The sequence below is a fragment of the Calonectris borealis genome, chromosome Z (genome assembly GCF_964195595.1).
Source record: "Calonectris borealis chromosome Z, bCalBor7.hap1.2, whole genome shotgun sequence".
NCBI lineage: Eukaryota > Metazoa > Chordata > Aves > Procellariiformes > Procellariidae > Calonectris > Calonectris borealis.
The window spans coordinates 48,429,803-48,454,732 of NC_134352.1; the positions used below are offsets into that span (position 1 = coordinate 48,429,803).

Consider the following 24,930-nt stretch of genomic DNA (forward strand, 5'->3'; position numbering starts at 1 on the left):
CAAAGCAAGAACTCTTGATTACAATACAGTTTTTTTTCTATCTAGGAGACTCAAAAAATGTTTCAGGAAGGAGGGGTGCATTTAAGACCAAGCCCAACTTGTTCAGAGTGTCACTATTCAGGAACAGCAACGCTCTGCAGACGTATCAGTTCCCTTTAAAGCAAACCTGAAGAGAAAGGAACATGAGAGAAGCAAAGATGTGAGCTGGCAAGTTAGGCTATTCCTACCTCGAGCACATACAGAGATGTTTTCACAACTTGGGCTGTCGAATTTCTGTTAGCTAATTGGGCTTAAAATAGAGCTGAGAACTAGGTTATTTGGGCATTTGAGCGTAGCTGGAATTCAAGCTTTCAGAGTATGCTGGGTTGCGTCTGAGACAACAATCTGTGTTCATATACACATCACCTTGGTTCTGCTGTTGCTTTGAATTCTTTTGGTTAACTAAGTTTGGGCACATTAAAAGTGCACTTCCCCCGCCCCCGGTGATATTCCTGTAATGTACAGATTCAGAGCCTCTGTAATGCAGAGACTAAACATCATTATTTCCATCCCGAAAACTAGTCATCAGAGCAGTATTATCTTGCTACTGCAGCTCAAGACAAGACCATGGTGTTCAGTACTGCCGGTGGTTTTGGCTTTTTTTTTAACATTATCTGCCTGTAGTAATCCAAGAAGCTATTTTAACTCATGCAAGATAGTGTAGGCTATCAGCCCAACAGGGGACTAGCAGAGAGCTTAAATATTTGGACAGAGGCCTCTTCTTAAAAGTTGGAATTTTTAGGTTTTAGACTGAGTAAGGTCTGGAGGGCCTGTGCTTCTCTCTCCTAAATATTTCATAAACTCATCTTTGTGAGAGCCCCAGATTGTCCAAAACTGAAAGTGGTCCAATCTTTCACTTCACTGCAGTGTGCCATATGTGGGCAAACCTTGCTATTATTTCTTGTGAATGACACATAGTAGGTGAAATTCCCAATTGGGATGACAAAAAAACAATAAAAAAGCTTTTGATTAGAGGGTATATTTGGGAGAGAAAGAGCCCCCAGCTCAGTCTGCAGGTCAGATGGGGGAGCAGCTCTGCAGCTGTCCTCATGGTGATTGCTCCTCCAGCCTCAGCATGATGGAGATCTGTCAGTGGGGTTTTGGGCAAGAGAGCTGCAGGTCAGGAAAGTGTGGTCACTATTGCAGTATCTTATGGGGAAAAAAAACCCATCCCACCCCCTACAAAACTCCAATACATAGTTTTGCTGCTTGGAATACAAGTCAAGTTCAGGTTCCAGGTCTTGGATGAACATGCCCTTTCCAGATATGGGTGCTTTAATTTGAGTAGGTCAGTGAACAACTAACAGCCTCTGCAGGGCTTTTTTGCCCCTAAATGCTGAAATCAGAACCCTGGTTTTAAGATGTTTAATACTTCCTAAGTCTGGAGGAACACAAGAAGAACACGGAGCGGCAGTTTTCTGTAGTATCAATGAACCTGTCTTCACCTGTGGATAACAAGGAGCCAACAGGGATCAGAATTAAGGGCTATGGGCTCACCTCCTTCATGTTCATTACAGAGTGGTGTGCATCGAAGGAGCATAAGCGGTATTGTAACCTGTGTCAACATTTGGTTCTGTCAAAACGCTTTGCGATACTAGGTTGGTTTTTAACACAGGGAAGAAAGCTCTGGTAGCACCTGAGAAGCATTCTGTTTCAACCTTTTCAGACTGAAACGGTTTCATTTTTGCTCTGAAACATCATTTCCAGTGTACTTTGTATAATGTGACAACATTTTAAACATTTTAAAGTTTGAAATATAGTTGAAGTGATTTTGTCAAAGTGAGATGATGATAGTAAACCTGATAAACTTTCTTCATCTCTCTGTTCTTGGTATTTCCTTCTGTCAAGGACTTCAGCACTTTGGAAATTTGTTGCAATTCTGAAAGAAGTGAAGGATCAGATCTTCAACCCCACGTGAAATACATTGCTGTACCTATTTATAATGGTTCATGTTCCAGGTCTGCACAGGGGTAGCAGATCTGTGCTTCTTTGGCTCTTCTAGTGTGTTATGGAGTTCAGAACCAGATTTGGACCTGATCTGCCTTCCTCTTCCAATCCATTTAGGACCAAAGTCATTAAAGACTGGAGAAACAGGGACCCTCACAATATATCCACCAATTCACCAACTCAACAGCATATTGTTTTCCATTCAGCCCACTGGGAGAAGTGTACTTTGCAGCCAGATGTCTAGATGATTCTTCTCTTACAAAAAAGTTTATTTACTAGATAAGAAACTGTTGGGAAGGCATCTCTTGGCAATTCCTCAGGAATGTTTCTCTATTTCTTTTTAAAGAAATCAGGTCCTCCAGGTCAAAAAGGAGATTACAAAGATTTCCCAAGGATAAAACAGTTAAATTGCCATCAGTTTCTAAGGTAGTTAGCTCTGCAGTCTGGTGTTTCTGTCTTTGCATTGCTTTTCCTCTGAGAGTGCCTCTAAGACCTGGTACTTAAAAGTATAAAAACCAATTTAACAAGAACATCCATAATGATAAGTTTTATTGTGCTATATTTCCATGGTTTAACTGTTCTCCAAGTAGTCCAAGGATTTGGAAGGTCTAAGTAAATTCCCATTAGGGAAAAGAGGGCAATAAAATTTTTTATAACACTGGTGTTACCTTACTGTGAGAGGCACTGGCAGTTAGTGAATATGAATTAAATTCCTTTTAAAGGATTTGGGATCCTTGTATTTCATTGACAGTTATGAACTAAAGCTGTAGATATCACCATTTTAATTTATTATTATTATTAATAATTGTTATTATCTGAAAACTGATGGTGCCTGGAAGACATGGCATTACAATTACCACATTTAATTCTAAGGGATTAATTTTGCCTCCTGAGCCCAAGGTCTCAGAGGGAGTACAGCTGTCAAGCATTACAAAACGTCAGGCTGTCCTCCTTTGGCTGGAAGGTAGAGCATGCAGATCCCTCCAATCGCTTCTGTGCGTGGCTAGTGCTGCTAAACTGTAGGACCTCCAGGAGTGCAATTAGGTCATCTCCTAAATTTGCTGGTTTGCATGCCCTCAGAGGGATCAGTTAGAGTTTATCTTTAGTAAATAAATAAATAAATAAAAATCCTCGAACTAGTGCAAGACAAGACACAGAGTACTGGGTGATACTGAGATCTATGTAACACAAAACAGGGCAGATGTTGATTTTCCCTGAGATACGACCTTTCTATTTATGCAGTTCTGTGCAGTGGTAAAATACAGTTACGTGCTTGAGCTGTGTCTTTTCAGTAAATGTGTGTGCTTGTGTAGACACACACACACAGAGTAATAGTTTTCTAATTCACTCCGAAGACAGCAAGGTCCATAAAAGGTCTGTAACCTTTGTAGAGTACTCTGGTATGGTGAATATGCACTTTACTGGTCTCTGAGGATTTAGGGAGCAAGAGTAGCACCACTTTCCAGTGGTTAGCACTTCAACCCTGTTTGAGGCTACTGATGAGTCCAGGAAACGTCCAGGAAGTGAGTGATTACACCCCTTTCTCTCAGGGGAGTATGCCAGCACCTGCACTGGTGCTAACCCTGGCACCAAATTTCAATGGTTGATATAAATAATAATAATTCAAAAAGGGCACAACAGCAGCCTGATGCTAAGGCACATTCAATGTGCCACAGGCTGTTAAACTCAGAATAAACTCTAGTTAATATAATCAAAAGTGATGCAGTAGAATAGAATAGACGATTTCAGTTGGAAGGGACATAAAACGATCATCTAGTCCAACTGTCTAACCAATTCAGGGCTGACCAAGTTAAAGCATGTTATTAAGGGCATTGTCCAAATGCCTCTTAAACACTGACAGGCTTGGGGCATCGACCACCTCTCTAGGAAGCCTGGTTCAGTGTTTGACCACCCCCTCAGTAAAGAAGTGCTTCCTAATGTCCAGTCTAAACCTCCTCTGGTGCAGCTTTGAGCCATTCCCACATGTCCTGTCGCTGGATCCCAGGGAGAAGAGGTCAGCACCTCCCTCTCCACTTCCCCTCCTCAGGAAGCTGCAGAGAGCAATGAGGTCACCCCTCAGCCTCCTGTTCTCCAAACCAGACAAACCCAGAGTCCTCAGGCACTCCGCATAGAACATGCCTTCCGGCCCTTTCACCGGCTTTCTTGCCCTCCTCGGGACGCGTTCAAGTGCCTTCACATCCTTCTTAAATCGTGGGGCCCACAGCTGCACACAGTACTCAAGGTGAGGCCGCACAGCGCTAAACACAGCGGGATAATCTCCTTTTTTGACCGGCTCCCTCTACTGTGTTTGATGCACCCCAGGACGCCGGTTGCCCTCTTGGCTGCCAGGGCACACTGCTGACTCGTGTTGAGCTTCATGTCAGCCGGCACCCCCAGATCCCTTTCTGCAGGGCTGCTCTCCAGCCACTCCTCTCCCAGTCTATACTTGTGCCCAGTGTTACTTTGTCCTAGGTGCAGAATCCAGCATTTGTTCTTCTTAAATTTCATGCCGTTAATGATTGCCCAATGCTCCAATCTATCTAGATCCCTCTGCAAGGCCTCTTGTCCCTCAAGAGAGTCAACAGCACTTCCCAGTTTGGTATCGTCAGCAAACTTGCTAATGGTGCATTCAACTTCTGCATCCAGATCATTGATAAATACATCGAACAGAACTGGCCCTAGAATTGAACTCTGAGGAACACTACTGGTGACTGGTCGCCAGCCAGATGTAGCCTCATTCACTACAACCCGTTGAACTCTGCCCTTCAGCCAGTTCTCCACCCAGCACGCTGTGCGCTTGGTCATCTCACAGTTGGACAACTTGTCCAGAAGGATGCCTTACTAAAATCCAGAAAAACTACATCCCCCGCCTTCCCTTCACCCACTAGGTGGGTGACCTTATCATCGAAGGGTATCAAATTAGTTAAACAGGACTTTCCCTTTGTGAACCCATGTTGACTGTGCCTGATGATGGCATTATTCTTTAAATGCCTTTCAATAGTACCCAGTATAATCTTCTCCTAATTTTTCCATGAACTGTGGTTACACTAACAGGTCTGTAGTCTTCCCTCATGCCCTTTTTGTAGATTGGAATGACATTGACTAGCTTCCAGTCAGCAGGGACCTCCCCAAAAGGCCCAGAATCCTGCAGCTCTTTGAGGCGTCTGCAAGAAGACTTCCCCATTTATGTTTAAGGAGGGTTTATTTGTGGGCATGCATGTGGAGATGTGAGACCATCCATGCTACAGAGTTGCACCATTTCAGCTGGAGTTGCCTTTCAAAGAGAAAGACATGAAAATTATTATTGCAGTGCTAATATACTTTAAGTAGCGTTAGTCAAACCAATTCCTATTTAGTTTATAATAAAGTAACTCGGTTTAAAGGAATGTTTCAGTAGTTGATTTAAAGTAAACATAAGTCATTCTTCCTGAATTGAAGATATCGATGGACCAATTGCACAGACTGGGATTAATGTCTTAGACCCTGTTGCAGTTTTCCTTATTAATGAATTCATTTAAATTGTTGATACATTATTTTTTTTTCCAAAAAGGTTGTCCCTCATTCCCCTGTGCTGTTTACATCCTTAAATTTTAAGGTAAAATACTCAAGTGCTCCTTGATAATTTTCTATCAATATTTCTTCTTACTCTACTTTGATATTTTCTCAAGATTTTTGTGTTCTAATATTCTAAAATACTGTTTTCTAATACTCTTGGAGTTTGTCAATGGCTTATTTCCACTTCTCTTTTATTCTTTACTGTTGAACTCTCAAGTTTCCTGCTTGTGTATTCTTACAGATGCAAATTCAGAATAGTGTTGGGTTTTTTTAAGATTGGAGTTTTTGAGTGTTGCTCCATCCTCTCTGGTGACTTCATTCAGATTTATTTGCAAAACCAAGCCTATTTTCTGAGGTCACTTTGAGTTTCAACTTGAAATGACAGTAAGCTCAGTTGTCCCTTTTTTGCTCATCATTAAGGAACTTTTAACTAAATTATTAAGTGTCGTACAAGATTTGCAGTGCAATAGAAGGTCCAAATGAGTTGGAGAGACATTCTCCCTAAAGACAAGGAGGCTGAATGTTTGTTTATAGGTGCATGAAACTAAAGTTTCAAGCTGTGAATGTTTAGATATTAATGACTCCGGAAAGGGAAATTTCTTTGTCAAATTGTGATGGCTGTCTTAATTTAATATTTACGTTGCTACTGTGCACTGATGGGATGAATAAGAAGTATTTTTATTGTACTGTTGTAAAATTTGCAATTTTGCATGAATTGATTTTGCACTTCAAGCTAGTCATTATCCTATGAAATTACCATTTCCGTCTTTTTTTCTTCTACTTCTTTTTGCCCACATTCGGCAGACAGGGAAGCCTATTCCTGTTGTATGTCTGATGCTGTGAACGTCCTTTTTATAATTTCATTATATAAATAACTGAATCTAGAGCATTTTACAGTTCATTTCCTTAAGCAAACTAGGTGGGATTCTTTTTAATAACCATATAGCCATTTGATGATTTTTATGCTTGCCATTTGAAGGTGGTTTGGATATAGATTGGTATAGAATTACTTAAAGTACTGCATATAAATTAAACATTAAAAAGGTAGATACAGCCAGACTAAGCAGCTCAATTATAATCTTTGGTTATGTAGTTACTGCCTCAAGGACACTCCATCCATTTCATATCATATGTCCTTCTTTTGAAAGATGATCAGTGGGTTCAAGTAACATTTCGGCACACAGGAAATTGCATAATTTATAGACTTTTAGAAATTAAAAACAGAAAACTGGTTTTCATAAATTAAATCTGCCTCTCTTTTTTTCTTCTCCCCCCCTTGCAGATTGGAACACTGAAGGACTACTACCACTTCTACCATAGTAAAACAATTAAAAGGTCAGTTCTCTCAAGTAGAGGTACCCACAGCTTCATTTCAATGGAACCAAAGGTAAGAAAATCCACCTATGTGTCTGAGGCAAAAGCCTTTGCATGTTTTATATGAAATACCATACTAGAGGACATTCACCTGAACGGCATATAGCATTACAAGAAGTGACACGCTATCTGTTCACTAAGGTTCTGCTTCCCATTAAAATGAAGCAAAGACAATACCATGCTATTAAGTATGTACCATTCTTGTAACATAAGGTCCAACATCATTCATGGAGGAGTACAGGAATTTTATTAATGCACTAAATCCCTGTGCTGTGTGCTTCTCTGCAAAACGTCATGTGTAACATTCATGTCTGCAGATCTCCTGTAAATCAACCAGCTTTCAGAATGAAGATGAGCAACGTGGTATGGTACCATGTTCAGAGAAAAGTTTCTCTTGCTTTTTTCTCGTCTTTTTCTGGACTTGGTGTATGAGGGATTAAAATAAGAATGCTCTTTTCTGCGGTCCTTTTGGTAGTTCCTACTGATCTTAATTTTAAGATCTGTTTGAAAAATGGTGTCATATCTTTGCAGTATATACTATAAAAGATAACTGTCAACATAATTTAATTACTGATTTATAATTAAGTATAATATTGTCTGGTATCTGTACCCAGGACACACTTTTGTTTTAATCCTTTAATTTCAGTGGTTAGTAGCTTCATCACAGACTGTAGAATTGGATTTCCTCTGGTTTTCTTTTAGAAAGGAAGTTTGGAGAAGATCCCATTCGCTTTTTTATGCTGTTCATGCAACCCACTCTTGCCAACAAACCCCCAAATCCCTAGTGTTTTTCAGTCAAGCTTTTTTTAAAGTCTGTGAAAGAGTTGTCAGGTTTCACTTGACAAATAATTTATGAGAAGTAAAAGTTATCAGTAGAAGACAGTTTGAATACTGTAGGTGTGCAAGTTGAGCACCATACAGGAATACTTCTGCAGTCTGGAAAGCCGTATCTAGGGCTGAAGTTCCTCTTGAGGATGGGACAAGACTAGGGAAGTGCACACAAAGCGTGTGCACTTTAAGAGCACCAGCAGCTCTGCTGAGCAGCGTATTTTGGGGATTAGTATGAAAATGATCAGAGCCCAAATCTCTGTTCCCACGAGTGCTGAGACTCACCATTCAAACAACAAGCACTGCTTTTAGACTAGGCTATCCTAGTCTATCCTGCAAAAGGAAGGGAAAGTGTTCACATCTGCGTCAGTCCACACTCCCTCCCGTGTGCACATAGGTGGAGCGATTTCACACAAATGCACAAGTTCACATGCACATACCACCATAAGCTTTGGTGTTATACCCAGCTTCCAGCTACCCCTTCTGCACCTCTAGCAGCCAGCCCAGACTACTGTGGCCAGAATCATGAGAGACTCTAAGGCAGAGCACAGCAGAAAATCAGAGCCATCATTTACTTTCCAGTGCTTTCCATGTTACGCCATTTAGGTCTTGTCCCCCATCTGTGCTGCTGGTGGTACTGAATTTCTGAATTTCTGAATCATTGTTAAATATCACTTTAATATTGAGAAGCTCTAGTGAGGGTTGTGCAAGGTACTCAACCCTGTTAATGATTTTTTACCCAAAGAGAAGCTGACGGTCTAATACCTACATCTGGCAAAAGTGTTTGTGATTGACTTTGTGACTACTCCACTGAACCTGGCCTTGGAAATTCTTGTGTGGCTGCAGACATATCAATATAAGGACATGTATTTGTAGAAAGGCCAGTTTGTCCTCAGTGTGTATAACATTTAATGATTATTAAAGCAGACTGGAAATTAAATTGTATTCTATAAGCTGGACCTTTTAAAAACAAAGGTTTAATCTTAAATAAGGCACACTGCACAGCTGTGAGAATTTTGAAGGACCAGTACTATATGCTGTTGCATTTATGAATGTGACTGTATCTAATGCCAATATTTGAAGATTAGATGGCATGTGTATTTGTGAACAAAGGAACACTGAGATTTGTTTACTTTCCAAATCATTTAGTGGTAGTTTACTTAAAGCTTAAAATCCTCCCCATTTAACATACACATACAATTAACTTGATCTGTGCTTGCTGCAGATGTGGGTCACTGATTTGCTCTTTTATGAAATTTTAAATGACGAAACTTTTATTGAGTGGTAATTCATTATGTAAATAACCTGCATATAATGGAAGAACCATTATGAAATCTGGTATTTCTAAACTAATTGTGTGGATAGTGTTTGATTTCACTGTGTAAATGCACAGAGGAAGACACATAGGTAATACAAAATCTTGCTATTGTAGATTTCAATTAATGAATTGCTTTGAAGATCTTTGGCTTGATTTTTTCTGCTGGAAAAGCCTCTTGACACTGTTATAAACAATATGAATAGATCCAAGAGGGAACATAAACTGAAGACATGTGGATTACACATTTTTTGACAATTTCTCAGCATTAACCAAACATTACTCTGTATTTAGATGAAAAGATAAAGGATATGCAGTGTAACAGGATATTCTCCATTATCTTCCACATCCTTGCCTAGTAATGCTACGTGTTGTCATTTAGAGATGAAATGGATTAAGTAGTTTTAGGAAGAGATACCCAAATGAGGCTTTAATGTCCCCAACATAGATTGTCATGTAGAAAATCTGAAACATAGCTTTATCCACAGCATCTTTTCTAGGCCTGCATATAGTTACGTGGTGTTTCCTATGTGTTGATAGAAAAACAAAGAAGTGAGAGAAGTTTGTGGATTCAAAGCAGAGATTAGTACTATGCATCAAAACTAAGTGTTGAATGAAATCTATTACAGAGGTTTCCTCTCTCTCCAGCTGATATGCTGCTTGTGGTTGGCCTTTGGCAGGGGTCAATGAAAGTACCATAGTACGAATCAAGAGCCTTTTTTAGCTCCATAGAGTTTGCTCAGCAAAGTTATTTTGGTGACGCTACAATGCATGAAACAATGGGAGCAGGAGCGAAAAGGAAGCGGGAAGACGGATGGAATCAGTCCATAGCTGAAAGGTATCATGAAGCTCTAATTCAACTATTAACTAGTTGAGTCTATTGCTGGTAGGCCCTCTATTGAAATCGGACTATTACAGCACTTCCAAGGGTGGGAATAAAGAGCTGTGGTGCACCTCTGGGTTTGCCACAGTGGTGAAATGAAGAATCACAAAGTGGAAAAAATTGGAAAGAATTATTGCAACCTCAATCTGTAAGTCAGACTTTACATCAATACAAAGCTTAAGGAAAATCAGGTGGAGCTTTTCTATCACTGAAGAGATTGCAGTTCCAATGAAATGTCAGAGTTGAAGTGCCTATGCATGACAATAATACATAGAAGTTAAATGGACAATATAGATGAGAAAGCTGTCTTTTTATACTGAACTATTACGGGAGATGAAGAGCTCGTAGTGAAGGGCTGTAGTAATGAAATTTGTGACTCATATGGTGAAAAATATCCCACAGAATCAAGTAACATAAATGGCAAAGCAATAATCCTAGAAGAACACAATTCTTAAGGTAATAAAAGGCAGCTTTAAGATTGATAGTATATTCAAATTGGGGTACATGTGAACTAAAGTTTGTTCCATTTTGCTTATGAGGTCGCCAGTGGTTTGCATCACAATGGAGATCTGAAAAAGACATGTGGCCCATAGCAATGCTCAAAAATGTAAAATTAATAATTCAAGTGCCTGTAAAGTACCACATTTACTAATGGGGAAAACATTTTACAGCATTAGTGTTTGTTTATTAATCTCAACTAAGATGACATCTCATCTTTTTTTAATTTTAGTTAATTTCAGTTAGGTTTATTTGGGGTTTGAACTCCTGGTTGATGGGTCAGGTTCACTCATCTTTTAGAAATGGAGAGATTTCTAGCCTCACTTCCACTGAAATAAGAAGTAAAGCTACCTAATTTCAGCAAGATACCCTGCCTGACCAGGATTTTGCAGAAGTGTCATGCCTTTGTCACCTCTGCTCCAGGATTAGAATACCTGGGGAAACATTACTCCAGACATTTACATTTTACTGAGCCTCACCTAGTCACACAGAGATCAGATCTGTATGACCTGGTGATACAAAAGTGTTAGTACCGTATGGGGGGGGATTCTTACCTTTGCCATACCAAGCTGAACAGAACTGGTGGTAGCAGCATGTAAAATGCTAGGAAGTATATCTTTGATGAGACAGCACCAACCAATCTGGGCTATCTTCAGAAGATAGGAGAGTAATGCCAGAATCCTGTCCTTATTACTGGTACGACATTGTGGATGTTCATGAGAGGGCAGAAAGGAGCAGAGCTGTAGGAGCCACAAGTAAATGTTTCATCATGTTGCTATGTAGTTACACCAGTTCATATTGCTAAACAATATCCTGGATTGATATGGGAGATAGCTGTCTAAAGAGTAGGGGAAAAGATGGATTTCACCACAAGGTGATGGTCTTGCTTTGGCAAGGAGTGTGCCACTACTTGTGGAGTGTGCCTTTGGGAAACATATATTCGATCACTCTGGATCAGACTGTTCATTGCAAATAGAGAGGAGGGTTAACATTGTCAGTGCTAAGATCGTCATCAAGTTGTGTTTTCCAATTATTTATGAATTTAAATGTTCCGAGATTGCAGTATGAGGTTGAGGAAGGAGACAATAAAGGTTCGAACACTTTGGATTTAATGTAGGGGGCACAAAATTCAGCAGGAATGAAGAATGTTATTACAGTACTAAAACCCCAGGCTTTTAAAAGCCAGCATCGTGGACTTAGAACTTAGAGAAATTCAGATGAGAATGTTGTTATGGGTAAGGTTGTGTTTCAAACTGGCAGTGCTAAGTTGTTAAAACTCATTAGTGAACAAGAAGATTTTGTTAGCCAAATAGAATAACACAACAGTTAAACACTGGGACCAGGTGGATTACTGATGTCTGCCTGGGTAGCCATAATCTGCATGAGCACTCAGAGGACAAAGAATCAGTACTACTCTACTTGGCTGCAAAATAACAGCAGCCGTTTTCCATGTTCAGAGTTTGACTGGAGGTTTTAGTTATTAAATAATGTAATATTTACTACTGTGGACCCTTTATTTAATTGCCTTAAAAAGCTTTTACATGAGCAATCCTTCCATCTTTAGCTTAGTCAAAATCAAGAACCAGACTTGCTATTTCCAAGGAGCCTGTTGCTGCGTGAATTAAAACATGAACTGAATCACAATGTGTGAGAGGCATAGCAACATCTCCCTTTAGCACCTGTCTCCAGAGTTTTATGTAAACATGAGCAAATAGTCCTACAACTTGGATCTTTTTTCAGGGCTTTTTAAGATATGAAGTTGCTGTTCGCTGACAAAGAACTACATTACATTCTGCTGTAATTAGTATTGTTCTCACTCATTGTGTTGTTGTAAAGCCTGCACAAGGTGGTTGCTATTTTGTTTGCTTGACGGTGATTGAAATCTGTATTTATAGGGGTGCCTGGTATATTAGTTTTAGCTTAAACCACATTCTTCATCAGCAAAAATCCCTGGGAAAGTCTGTGTTGCTTCAGCAGGAATCAAGAATAATTTTACCATGCTAAGGCTGTGTCAGACTTATTTTCATTTGTGACCTAGTATGGACTAGACTGCAGTTCACAATATACCTAGACCTAGAGGAAAACCACAGTGGTAAACCCCAGTGAGTAGAGCAATAATGGAATGGAATTGCAACCGCATTTTGTGGCAGGTTTCTTCCTTGTCTGCTCCCACCCAATACCTGAAACACTTCAGAAGGTAGGGCGAAATGTCTAATCATTCTGAGGAATAGCAACCTAAAATTTGGTGTTCCTTTTCAGCACATGGAACAGTGTTTGGTTTGTGGATGATGCAAAACCAGCTCAAAGCTGAGCCTTGGGTGACCATAACCTAAAGATGAAAGGCTTAATCCAGAGCATGTTCAGACAGTATCATGTGAATATATGTGGCCTTCCCCTTGTACGGTACTGGCCAAATCCAGTGCTGCTGTAACAGGAGGTAATGGTTCTTCAGTCAGCAAATTTTGTCATATAAGGGTAATTTCATTTATCTACAACAGGTAGAAATATTTAGTGAATTGTAACACTAAGGGGACTGAGGTTTATTTGGGAAGAATAAAAGCTTTGTTAATATCTAATTCTATTTCTATATTCATGAGACAGCTGACTTTTCTATTAGTACTTGAAGAAACCCTCAATAAATAATCACTGAAGCTTCCTAGTGGAATTTGATGTTTTCTACTAGAAGCAGAAAAATGGCCAGTAGGAATTCAGTGTAATGTAATTTTAGAAAAGAAAAATATCCACTGTCGGGGAATACAGAAGTGTTTCTTGAAATAAATTATTGTGTTTGATTACCTACACTTACATTTCCATTTCATCACAATTATCCCAGTTGTTAGCACCTGTCTCAAAGGGTTTTTGACCCCTCAATATTGCTAATTGCATGTACATTAAAAAGAAACATTAGATTTCAGAACATTCCAATTTTCTGATTGCCAAGTCATTTTACAGAACTCCTTGGCAATGACAATCTCACTGTTAACTTTTGGGCAAGAATTGGAGATTAGTCGAGAGGTTTTAACTGGCTTACTTCCTAATTAGTGTAGCAAATGGTTTGAGGAATGAAAAAGACACTATTCAGTAGGATTGCATTCTCTTCTTATTTTCATATCATTATTTTCTTGAGCTGGTAATGAGATGGGCAGGGAAATTGAAAGACCCCAGGGTGGCAAGGAGTTGGGTCAAGATCTTGACCAGTAGATCACAGAAGCCAAGTGGCAGACCAGCTGTCAAATATCCCATTCCAGCTCTCGACAATTTATAGGGATTGCAGTAGAGCTGCTATTATGGTCTCTAGACTTCATGGTCAATGAGAAAGATGTTGGCTGACTCTAAAGAGGCAGGCAAGGACTCGGCCATCTCTCAGAGAAGTAGCTAGAATGTTCTGAGACAAGAATATTCAAAATGAGAGAGGTTGCATCAGTCTCTTGGGTTTGATGTGTTTGGAGCCTTCTGGTTTTGGAGAGGCAAAAGCCAAAGACCCTACATATATGCAATGGCCTGGGGCTTTGCAAGGGAATCACTCTATCAAGAGAAAAAAAAAAAAAGAAGTAACCCCTTCTGATTTTGCAGAGCAACATGTGTCTTGAACATAATAAGTCTTAAAGACTTCGAAAAATTAGCTGGATTGTAGTTGGATTTTAGCTTAGAGGTATTTAAAAACACGGGGGATTTTTCTTTGAAAAATCATGTTCTTTGACCTCTCTGCACTTGGTGAATTTGGGGCTCGTGCCAACGGGACTCCTTGGCTTTTGTGTTGTCGTGTGTGTTCTGCTGTTAAAATACGTTCTCTTTCCAGTGAACATGTCGAGCAGAGGTTAGGATCAGTGGCAATATTCGTGACTGTACTCTAGATCTTGTTACAGAAACTTGTTTAGGAACCTTCAAAAACACATAGAAATGTTCTTTAGGAGTGATGGAGAGGAAAACTCCCTTTAGGGGATACTTTTGCTGTACAGGGGTTTCTGAAAGTGCATGTTAGACGGTGCTACATTCACAATTTAAGATTTAAGATTCAAAATGTAACATACCTCTTAAATTTCTTGAATTTGAGGACAAATTAGGGAAAAGAGTTTTGTACATGTTTTTCCTTCACTGTCACTAGTGGAAGCTCAACAAAAAAATATATTTAGGTATCTTAAAGCCTAAATCTAATCTGTTCATATGTTATAGTGGTCACAATTTTCTTGTGCAGACAGATCTTTACTGGAGCTGCAATGCTAATCCCAGCAATGGATAAATTCAGAAAAATGTCTTAGTAGACCTAACTGCAAATTTAACATTGGCTTTAGCATTTGTCGTCTTACTTTAAAAAATAAAAGTACTTAGGATATAGATAATTAGTCGTGAATATTTGTTTTGGTTCCTACCTTATATTCTTTAGGTATTAGAACATTTCAGGATATGATAATTGCGAAGTTGACTATTCATTAATGAATAACAAAAACAAGGAGGAAGAAACGTCTGTCCATCCATTGTATCATCAGAGGATACTTCAGCATCACAACCATAGGGGTAAAGGTTGGAGAAATGGTTTGAGCAGCATGCACTCCAGTATGGTGCAGAATGCTATGGGAGTCTTCAGCTGGCAATTTATTTGAGCAGGGACTAGTAGAGGTCCCAGACACTTTTGTTGAGAGTGTAAAAGGTATATGCGGCATGCTGTGTAGCTAACTTAATTAGGCATCGTTAGGTTCATCTTGTGTACCTTAAGTTATCTAAATGCTTTCTAAAATGTCTCCATTTCTGGGATAAGCTCCTCTCTGTCAGAATTTCTAAACACGTGGCTGTTGCTTTCTTGCTTAATGGCACACCTGCCTGATTGGCTTTCCCCATGCAAGCTGGGAGTGCTCATCCTCATTCAAAGTGAGACCGTTGATGAGGAATATACAATGCATATGCAGCCAGATCACACAGGCTTGTGCAGCTTTATTTTGTAAGTGCAAATGCTACATTAAAAAAAAAGGAAAACCCATTTGCAGCCTAAAAAGGAAAAGGGTGTTACATTCCTCTCACAATTCAGGAACTGCTAAAGGATTTTGCTCAGCCTTAAGATGACAAAAGCACTTTAAGTAAATCTAGTGGGAAATTTAAACCCGTAAGATGACTATTTCATCATAGCAGTTATAAACATATAAAAGCAGAGGTTTATAAAGGAAAGTGCTTGGTGATCCTTAGTCCAGGGATGCCGGTAGGTGTTAATAACATTTGAGTTTCTTTACAGTTCCAGGAAAGCAGTACATGTCCTGCGTTTTTTAGCAGCAAAGTGGGTTTATAGGTGAAAAATGATAGGGTGACTTAAATGTTTAAAAAATGATAAGGAGAATTAGCCCTTTCATTGCTAATCTGTGTTCTAAGAGCTTGCCAGTGAAGACAGCAACTCTGACAGCTGCAATGGTCTCGTGTTATACTAAATGTGCTTTTGCTGTCGTTAGAGTCAGTTTGCATTGCTACTGGCAGAGAGATAGCAAATTGCTGTTTTGGCTACTGGGCTATAAAACTGCTGGATATCAGAAAGAGTCAGAAGAGGAGGAAGTGGAGAGATCCTAGTTTTGAATGAGGGCAAGATGCACCATTCTGGAAGAAGCTGATACTGCAGGGCCAAATGCCAGAATATCAGGGGGAGAGAGAGAGAGATTGAAAAAACCACATTTTGGAAAGGAGCATCTCAGAGCAGACTGTCTAGGAATGTGACAGAACAGCTTCTACACACCATTTCCTGAGGGAATCCAGCTTCATCTGATACTGATGATATTGGTTATAGTGCAGGATATTCATAGAAAAATGGATTAAAGGTTGTTTGGGGTTTTTTTTCCCCTCTCTTGCACTTGGAAAACTTTCTGGTAGCAACGTATGTTCCTGATGTAATGCGTCAACATTTTTATGCATCTGTCTGCCTGCTTCTGACAGGCAAGACAATCATGTTTAATTCTAGTGGTTGTTATCTCAGCCAGCTATTCTAAATGGTCAACAGCAAGAAATCATGATACGCATAGGTAATTTGTCATATCTAGCATTATTAACAGGTAATTAAAGGCAGGGACAGGGAGCTGGAAAGATGTCCCTCCCCAAAACAAAGCAAAAGAATGTCCTCCCTGGCCCAGCTTTTTGTGGGTAACAACCTCCTTTCTTTTAGGATCATTTAAAAAAGTCAATGTCACTGGAAAGCCGCTCATTTTCCTTGGCAGATCTGTTTCACTCTAGCAGATCCTCACCATCCTGCGAGCTGTGACTTTTAATGGCTCAGAGGAGGTGCCAAGCAGCTATGCCCTGTTCAGAGCTGTGCTGCTTGAATGTGTGTGGCCTTTGTCATACTATTTTGCTCCTTCATGCTTCTGCCACCCTACCTGTGAAATGGGGACAATGCTGACAGTTGAATAAAAACTTCTGCAAATGGCAAACGCACAGCAAGTACTATGTATTTTATTCTGTGGAAGTGTATTTCTCTTGGTGTCACACAGAGCATTTTATGAATACAAGCAACATCTTAGTAAAATAAAACACTCATTCTAAATCCTGTCCATATAATCCACTTAAAGCAGTCATATCCATCGGTGTGTTGACTGTTGCTTACATAAGCTGTGTTTAACCTAAATTATTGTTTGACATTATTTTTTCCCCTTTTTTGAGGGGGAGTAAATGCTGTCACTCCCATTGACGCTGAAGTTCTAAATAAATATAAAGGCCAGAATATCGGTTTGTCTTTGCTTTTGTAAAGGATCCAAATAAAAAATTTCTTTTTAAGTATGTTTACCAAACTCAGAGTCAATCCACTATTTCATCAGTAGCTGTTATAGCAACTTTGTGTGATCGTATAATATAACTAGAATTTCTGAATTCTAAACAGTTTTCTGTTTTCCAGGGTGTTCCTAAGAAACTATTTCTACAAAATACAGTTGCCAATAGACTCATAGCCTGTAAGACCAAAAGGAAACATTGTGGTCTTCCAGTCAAACCATGTTTGACCAGATGTCATATGGCTCACCAGAATAAATTTCTATTTGAAGCAGAGCATAGCTTTTAGAACTCTTCCAATTTTAATTAAAACACTGCCAGCAATGGAGAGTTTCCAGTTTTTAAGATGTTCTATGTTTGCTTTATCTGAGGTTATCTAGCTTCAACTTCTAGCCATTTCACATTGCTATAACTGTGAGTTTGAAGAATACTCCTCTATAGCAGTTTGGTGATCTGCATATGTGTTTGGACACTGTGACCTATATGCCCATAAACTTCCCTTTCCTCAGCTAGGAACACCTTCTAGAACCACCTCCTTGTGGATCTGTTTTTCTCTTCTTTTCATCATTTTTGGGCTTCTTTTCTGGGTCCTTGCTGTGTCAACATGCTTCCCTTGCCTTGCATGCAGGAAGCTAGCAGTGAGATTTGCAACCCTGCTCAGTGCAGATGTATGGTAAACTTGCTTGTCATTTTATGAGCCCAAATACACTCCAATGAGGTCGTTTGAAGAAGGCATTTAGGTAATTTAATACTGTCACCTTTGTGAGAGACTGAGATTTCTTACTATCTCTTGTGACTTTCAGACTGTCCTGGCAAATAGTAGAAATGCAGTCAGGTGGTTTTAAGTTGTTGTCTGATGATAATACATGTGTTGTTAATCCACCAGAGTCCAGTTTTGTCTTTCAGTCCCTCCTCTCAGCAGGTAAAGAAACTGGATGGATGATTAGAGATATAGTAATAGTACTGATAGGAAAGTTTATGAAAGCCATTACATTTTTTGAAGCTTCTGAAATGTCTTCCCTGGCAAGAGCAGACATATTCTGTAGGACATCCCAAGCACATTATATCAAACAAAGCTTATGTTTGTATACTTCAGAAGAGTTTGAAGAGTGTCTTGGTCAGAAGAAAAAAGAGTATTCATAGCCTGTAATCATATTAAGAATCACATTTATATTAGGCCATTTTAAAGTCCTTTTATCTCAACAGAAGACAAAGTAGAAATAGCTCATAAGGATTGCTATCGAATAACATAAACATAGATAACAGAAATCTTGGCAAGACTGTAGAGACCACACCTCACATAAGTGGTCTGATTGGAGACCAAAAAGCTTTAGTGTATGCAACTGAAAAGTCTACCCGTTGTCGTGGTTTAACCCCAGCCAGCAACTAAGCCCCACACAGCCGCTCGCTCACTCTCCCCCCACCTCGGTGGCATGGGGGGAAGAATCAGAAGAGTAAAAGTGAGAAAACTCGTGGGTTGAGGTAAAGACAGTTTAACAGGGAAAGCAAAAGCCGCCTGCGAAAGCAAAGCAAAACAAGGAGTTCGTTCACTACTTCCATCGGCAGGCAGGTGTTCAGCCATCGCCAGGAAAGCAGGGCTCCATCACGTGTAACGGTTACTTGGGAAGACAAACGCCGTCACTCCAAACATCCCCCGCTTCCTTCTTCTTCCTCCAGCTTTATATGCTGAGCATGACGTCATATGGTATGGGATCTTCCTTTGGTCAGTTGGGGTCAGCTGTCCCAGCCGTGTCCCCTACTAATGTCTTCTGCACCCCCAGCCTACTTGCTGGTGGGGTGGTGTGAGAAGCAGAAAAGGCCTTGACTCTGTGTAAGCACTGCTTAGCAGTAATGAAAACATCCCTGTGTTATCAACACTGTTTTCAGCACAAATTGAAAACATTCTATGAAGAAAATTAACTCTATCCCAGCCAAAACCAGCACACCCATAAATGACAGCCATGGAAATCATGCTCTTTATTTTCTTTTTCTCAATTTATAATATGACAAGTATTGTGAATTATGAGTACAGAGAAATGAGTCCATAACTAAGTGACTGTTCTTGGCACATTTTTAATGCCAGAATGTGCACAGGGACCATCCAGGAGTTGCAAAGCTGAGATGTTGCCCTTGTTTCAGCCAGTAAAATAAATAAAAGCAGTAACCAGCAGGTTCATTCATCAAGCATCACTCCAGCTTTTATGTGGTCTGACTTGCAGAGATTGAGAGATGCCGCCTCGCTGGAAGCACTGTCAGCAATTCGTGAGATGTGGGAATAGTACTTCAGTTGAAAAAACATTTGCTTTTCTTCAGCCTACTGAATATAGGAAAAGAAACTTCACTCCTTTCTCATTTGCCTGGGGGGTTGGACTGCAATGTTTCCTCAGGCTGGCAGTATGTGTCTTTCACAGGTAGCTCTTTGCAAATTATTTCAGATGGTGGTGATGATGATGTTTAATAGCTGCAGCAATCAATATTTTAATAGCAGCAAACTTCACTGATAGCTGCAAGACTGGAATTCAGGACAGAAAGAAGTATGCTGGAGCTTGGGTCACAGGCCGCGGAAAAGAGAGATTAAGCCAGCAATGACTTAAAAGGACACAGGATGTTTCCCTTTTCTGTTTTTGTTTGGGTGGTGTTGGTTTTTTTTTTTCACTAGAGCTTGTGCCAGAGGAGACAATGCTAATGATTCCCCTCTCTTGATTTGAAGTGATAGATCAGAGACAAGCATGCTGGCCGTGAAAGAAATAGGAGTATTTATCAAGCTGTGTTACAAAGGCATCTGAAATGCCAAAGAACTAGTGAAATGGGGTGGTGTAAAATATGCCACTGATAACTTCCATAAAGACCAAAACCCAATTATTTTTAATATTTCAAAACTCTAAAACTGAAGCTTGATATAAGCATTTTTGGCTCAATTCTGAATTTAAATACGTACTTCTGAGTATATGATATAAACAGGGTAGGTTTGGAAAAAAATAATTGATCCTTTTCTTATGATTAGGGATATAGTAAACAGTAGCGATACAGACGCAATCAAAAAAAACCCAAATGGGATCAACTTTTCCTGTGGTTTAAAGTACTCTGATGAGAAAACTGCTTGATGTGATATTTAGTATATGCTTTGTGACTGAATTTTTCCATGGCAGATTTATGTCAAAGATTTCCTTGTTGACAAACCATCATTAAGCAAAAGTGCTGGAAATACACTGAGTAGTAGGTGATAGTTTCTTCCTTTGTAGAGAGCAACAATATCGTATGAGGACAATTTCAAGGGATTTTTGGTCAGTGAAGACACTACTCGGGCAAAGTATTTGCTTTGGCAAGACCAGTATACCACTGTTGGATATTATGTATCACTTAATTATGGAATACTTTTACTGTCTCACTAATTCTCAGGGGATTTGCTGAACTGCTGTGGATATCTACGGCAAAAGAAGCCATGGCAATCCCTTGAATCAACACCTTTGGAATTACACTGGTATTTTTGACATTTGAATTTGACCCCGTGGGATAGATTTGACTTCCTAAGAAGTCATTTAGCAAATGATTTAAGGCCATCTTAAATTAGCACGTGCAGATGTCTGAAGAACTTAAATGATTTATGACAAGAGTTGTAGGACTAGCCTAAGGAAAGAAAAAAATCCATCAGAAATTTCTACAGGTTTTTTTAACATATATCATCATTGCTACAGTAATATAGTAATAAAACCCAAGATATTTCAGCTGCCCAGATGTTAGACTCCAGAGCTAATTAAGTTTAGAGAGCTTAAAGTTTTATCCCCTAGTGAATACTGGATTTAGCATCAGCCTATTGAGAAGATGCAATTTTAGGCCTAAATTAGATGGAGTTATGACATATCCGTTTGCATTTGGAGCGATATTAATACTAATCCTCATGGTGTATTGAAATTGATTATACTGTCCCAACACTAGATAGACTAATGTTGTATGTAATGTGTAAGCAGAGCTTTAGGTACTGTACCAAGCAGACCTATCAATTAGAGGTCTTCTTTTAAATTGTGTTGCCTTGTAGCTCTCGAGTTGTTAGATGAGTTGTATGACCTGTGGCTATAAATGATGAAGTAGCTTGTATAAACATACCTTGCTTTTAAGCCAGTGCAGCAAAGGTTTTTCCTCACTTTTCCAAGGCTGAGTTATTTTAGAAACTGAAGCAGAGCATCTAAGCTGGTTAGGGCGCTTCAGATCTGAGGAAGGGAAAAATCCCCAACTGCTTGAGACACGCTTTGCCTATGACAGCTGGGGCTGGTGCTGCTGGAAGCCACTAGGCAGGAGCCCAGGCTCCCTGGAACTTGTTCTCAGCTCTGCCACAAAGCTGCTGTGTGATTTTCATCCTGTAATTTTGAACTGCTCTGTGGTCTGCTCTGGTACAGCGCGCAAGAAGGGAGGTTGGGCAGAGGCCGTGGCCACGTTCACTCAGCAGTTGCTACAGTCGCACCTATGAACAGAAAACCTGTGAAGACTTCCCAAGGAGAGCAAATGGGGGTCTTTTTGCCTTTCCTTGTTCCCTGCTTTTCCAGTGGGACATGAGTCCTGGCCAACAGCAGACACGCTGAGCTTCTCCAGAATTTCAGTGTGGTGCTTGTCCTTCCTAGCAGCTCTGGCTGCTAATAAACTGCCTTGGGACAGAGACTGTGCATCTCCACTGCTAGCCGGACTGTGCCCTTTTCTCTTCCCAAGTTATTCCTCTACAGTCTTGCTCCTAAAGCAGGAAGAAGAGTTTGCTGCCATGCACAGTTGTAGGCTGATACGTTTTGGTATTTGTGAAGAGCTCTGAGCTCTGGGGGTGGGAAGGGTGGGAAGAAGAAAGGCAAAGGGTGTTTCAGATATGTTAAAATGCACAACTTGTACCTCATGGATGTGGAAGTATGGCTGTAGTGCTACAATGGATTACTTGTATGTGTCAAGTAGGTGGAAACCACTTAATTCATATCAGGACCGACTGACTTTTCTGTGGCTATAAGGTGGAAAAATGTGCATTGAATTTCAGCTTTGTTCCATGGATGAGACTGCGGTAGCCTGCCCTGCTGTTGTGCAAGATGTGTTTCTTTGGGCTTAAGTGGTAATTTCAAGCATTCTTTGCTGCCTTCTTTCCTCCTCTGCTTTTCTTTTCTCTCCCCAGCCTGTCCTAACATCTGTTTCTTTTTTTATCTTGCTTTTTTCAGAATGTGTAGCACAATTATGACAACTGCTTTGATTGTAGATTGCCATTGACCCTTGCTGAAGAAGCATTTTGTCAATCAGCAAGAATGCATCATTTAGCGCTGCTGGATTCATTGACTTCTTATCCAAGTTTAGACCCCTACAGTTTGTGAAATGGTATCTGCAATAATTTTCCATGCTCTTGACCTATGTCAACAGCCACTTTAGCCAACTGTCTTCATCTGTTTTTATGGTGCAAACTGGCTGCTGCTACTGTGAGTCAGAGAATACGATAGGTTAGGAAAATAGCCTGGTGTTTAATTATAATTTTAAAAACCCACAAAATTCTGCTTAAGCTGAGTAGTCCAACTTTCGGAGTCTCACTTTTGTGACTCTGCACATGGACAACAGGTGGTGTGCCAACAGTCTTAGTCACCCCTCCTGCATTCCTGAGTAATGGCTTCGGTCTCAGTTGTTCAGTAACCAGGGTATGGCCCTTGGATACTGGCATATCCTCCTACGCACTTTAATCCTAAATTTATTGACTTTCTGTTTTCATTACAATGTGAAATGCAAAAAGAGAGTGTTGTCAATTGATATGCTTAAATAGTGCTTGTGTCACAGAAAATTTAATGTCGGGACAACAAAGGTACATACTGTTTTTGTTAGAATCATAGAATCATAGAATGGTTGGGGTTGGAAGGAACTTAAAGATCATCCATTTTCAACGCCCCCTGCCATGGGCAGAGATACCTTCCACTAGATCAGGTTGCTCAAAGCCTCATCCAATCTGGCCTTGAACAATTCCAGGGAGGGGGCATCCACAGCTTCTCTGGATAACCTGTTCCAGTGCCTCACCACCCTCACAGTAAAGAATTTCTTCCTAATATCTAATCTAAATCTACTTTCTTTTAGTTTAAAATCATTACTCCTCGTGCTATCACTGCACTCCCTGATAAAGAGTCCCTCCCCATCTTTCCTGTAGGCCCCCTTTAAGTACTGGAAGGCTGCTATAAAGTCTCCCCCAGAGCCTTCTCTTCTCTTGGCTAAACAACCCCAGCTCGCTCGGCCTGTCCTCACAGGGGAGGTGCTCCAGCCCCCTGATCATCTTTGTGACCCTCCTCTGGACACGCTCAAGCAGGTCCTTGTCTTTCTTATGCTGGGGGCCCCAGAACTGAACACAGTAGTCCTGGTGGGGTTTCACGAGAGCGGAGTAGAGGGGGAGAATCACCTCCTTCAATGTGCTAGCCACACTTCTTTTGATGCAGCCCAGGATACGGTTGGCTTTCTGGGCTGCGAGCGCACATAGCCAGGTCATATTCAGTTTTTCATCCACCAATACCCCCAAGTCCTTCTCTGCTTGGCTGCTCTCAATCCACTCATCGCCCAGGCTGTATCCCTGTTTGGGATTGCCCCGACCCAGGTGCAGGACCTTACACTTGGCCTCGTTGATCTTCATGCGGTTTGCACAGGTCCACCTCTCTAGCCTGTCAAGGTCCTTCTAGATGGCTTCCCTTCCCTCTAGAGTAGGAACTGTAAGAACAATTTTTCTCTGATGGCCTGCTCTGGACCAAGCACAGTCTCATGTTCTGTCTCTGGGAGTGCCAGCCTCACTCTTGTCCTTTTCCAGGCGGGTCTGTCAGAACTCATGTACATGTGAACGTTGAGGGTCTTTAGGTAAGTGAAGAATGAAGTGTGCCAGGTGCAGCGTGGACCGCCCCACAGGGAGGGAGGATGCTCGCCCAGAGCAATTCCTCTGTAGACAAACTCCAAGTAAAAGTGCTGCAGTGCTGTCCAGTGCCAGCCTTCCACATGGTGAGTGTTGCCCCTTTTGCTCATCCATCCTGGCTCCATACAGATCCACTGCTTGCTTGGCGATACTTTCCATGTCCCCTGTCTGAGTTTTCTCTCTCTTTTTCTCTTTAATCTATAGTGTTCCTGTGGCACCTGCTTCCTTGTTATCTGAGCAGGAATTTCTGATTTCTTCTTACAGGCGTAGGACAGATTGAGGTGAATGATGGCAGTACAAGGGATAAAGCCATGATTACATTTGGGAGTGGCGCCTTCAGCAACTCGTCATCACAGACTGAAGACCCACACCTTCATGTTTAATTCTGCAACATAAAAATCATAGATTCTGGTACGAAATGTATAACCTACTTCAGAGTTAGAGTGGTTTTTTTCCCCATGCATGCTTTCCTCAAAATGGAAAGGATTACACCTTCAGCTTGCCTGTAACTTCTGGTTTATCATAATGGCATTTTCACATACTGGACTTGACACATTTTTAATCAATTTGAAGATATTTATTCAAGCAGACCCTCTCATGATATGTTTCAAGAAGTACTCTTTCACAGGAGTGTCTAGTGTTTGTATGTTAAACATCACACTGCTTTGATAAATTGGTGGATTATTTTTTTCAACATGTTAATTTTTTTTCCATTTTTCAAACTTTTTTTTTCCACAGTTTATTACACTGGAGGAGGTCTTACTGCAGCATAATTACATGGGGCTCCTTTTCCAAGAATTCTGTTGAATCAATGAGTAAAAATGGTGGAAAGTAGTTTTGTTTCACACAGAGATAACATTTCAT

The 24,930-nt window shown here is 40.4% G+C and overlaps 1 protein-coding gene across 2 annotated transcripts in view; it reads left to right on the forward strand.

The window, feature by feature from the left end:
- PCSK5 (proprotein convertase subtilisin/kexin type 5) overlaps positions 1–24,930 on the forward strand; it is a 260,305-nt gene that overhangs the window by 21,225 nt on the left and 214,150 nt on the right. For both annotated transcript variants that reach the window (XM_075136217.1, XM_075136218.1), the window contains exon 2: positions 6,824–6,928. In XM_075136217.1, the coding sequence (XP_074992318.1) occupies positions 6,824–6,928 (105 nt within the window). The remainder of the gene's footprint in view (positions 1–6,823; positions 6,929–24,930) is intronic.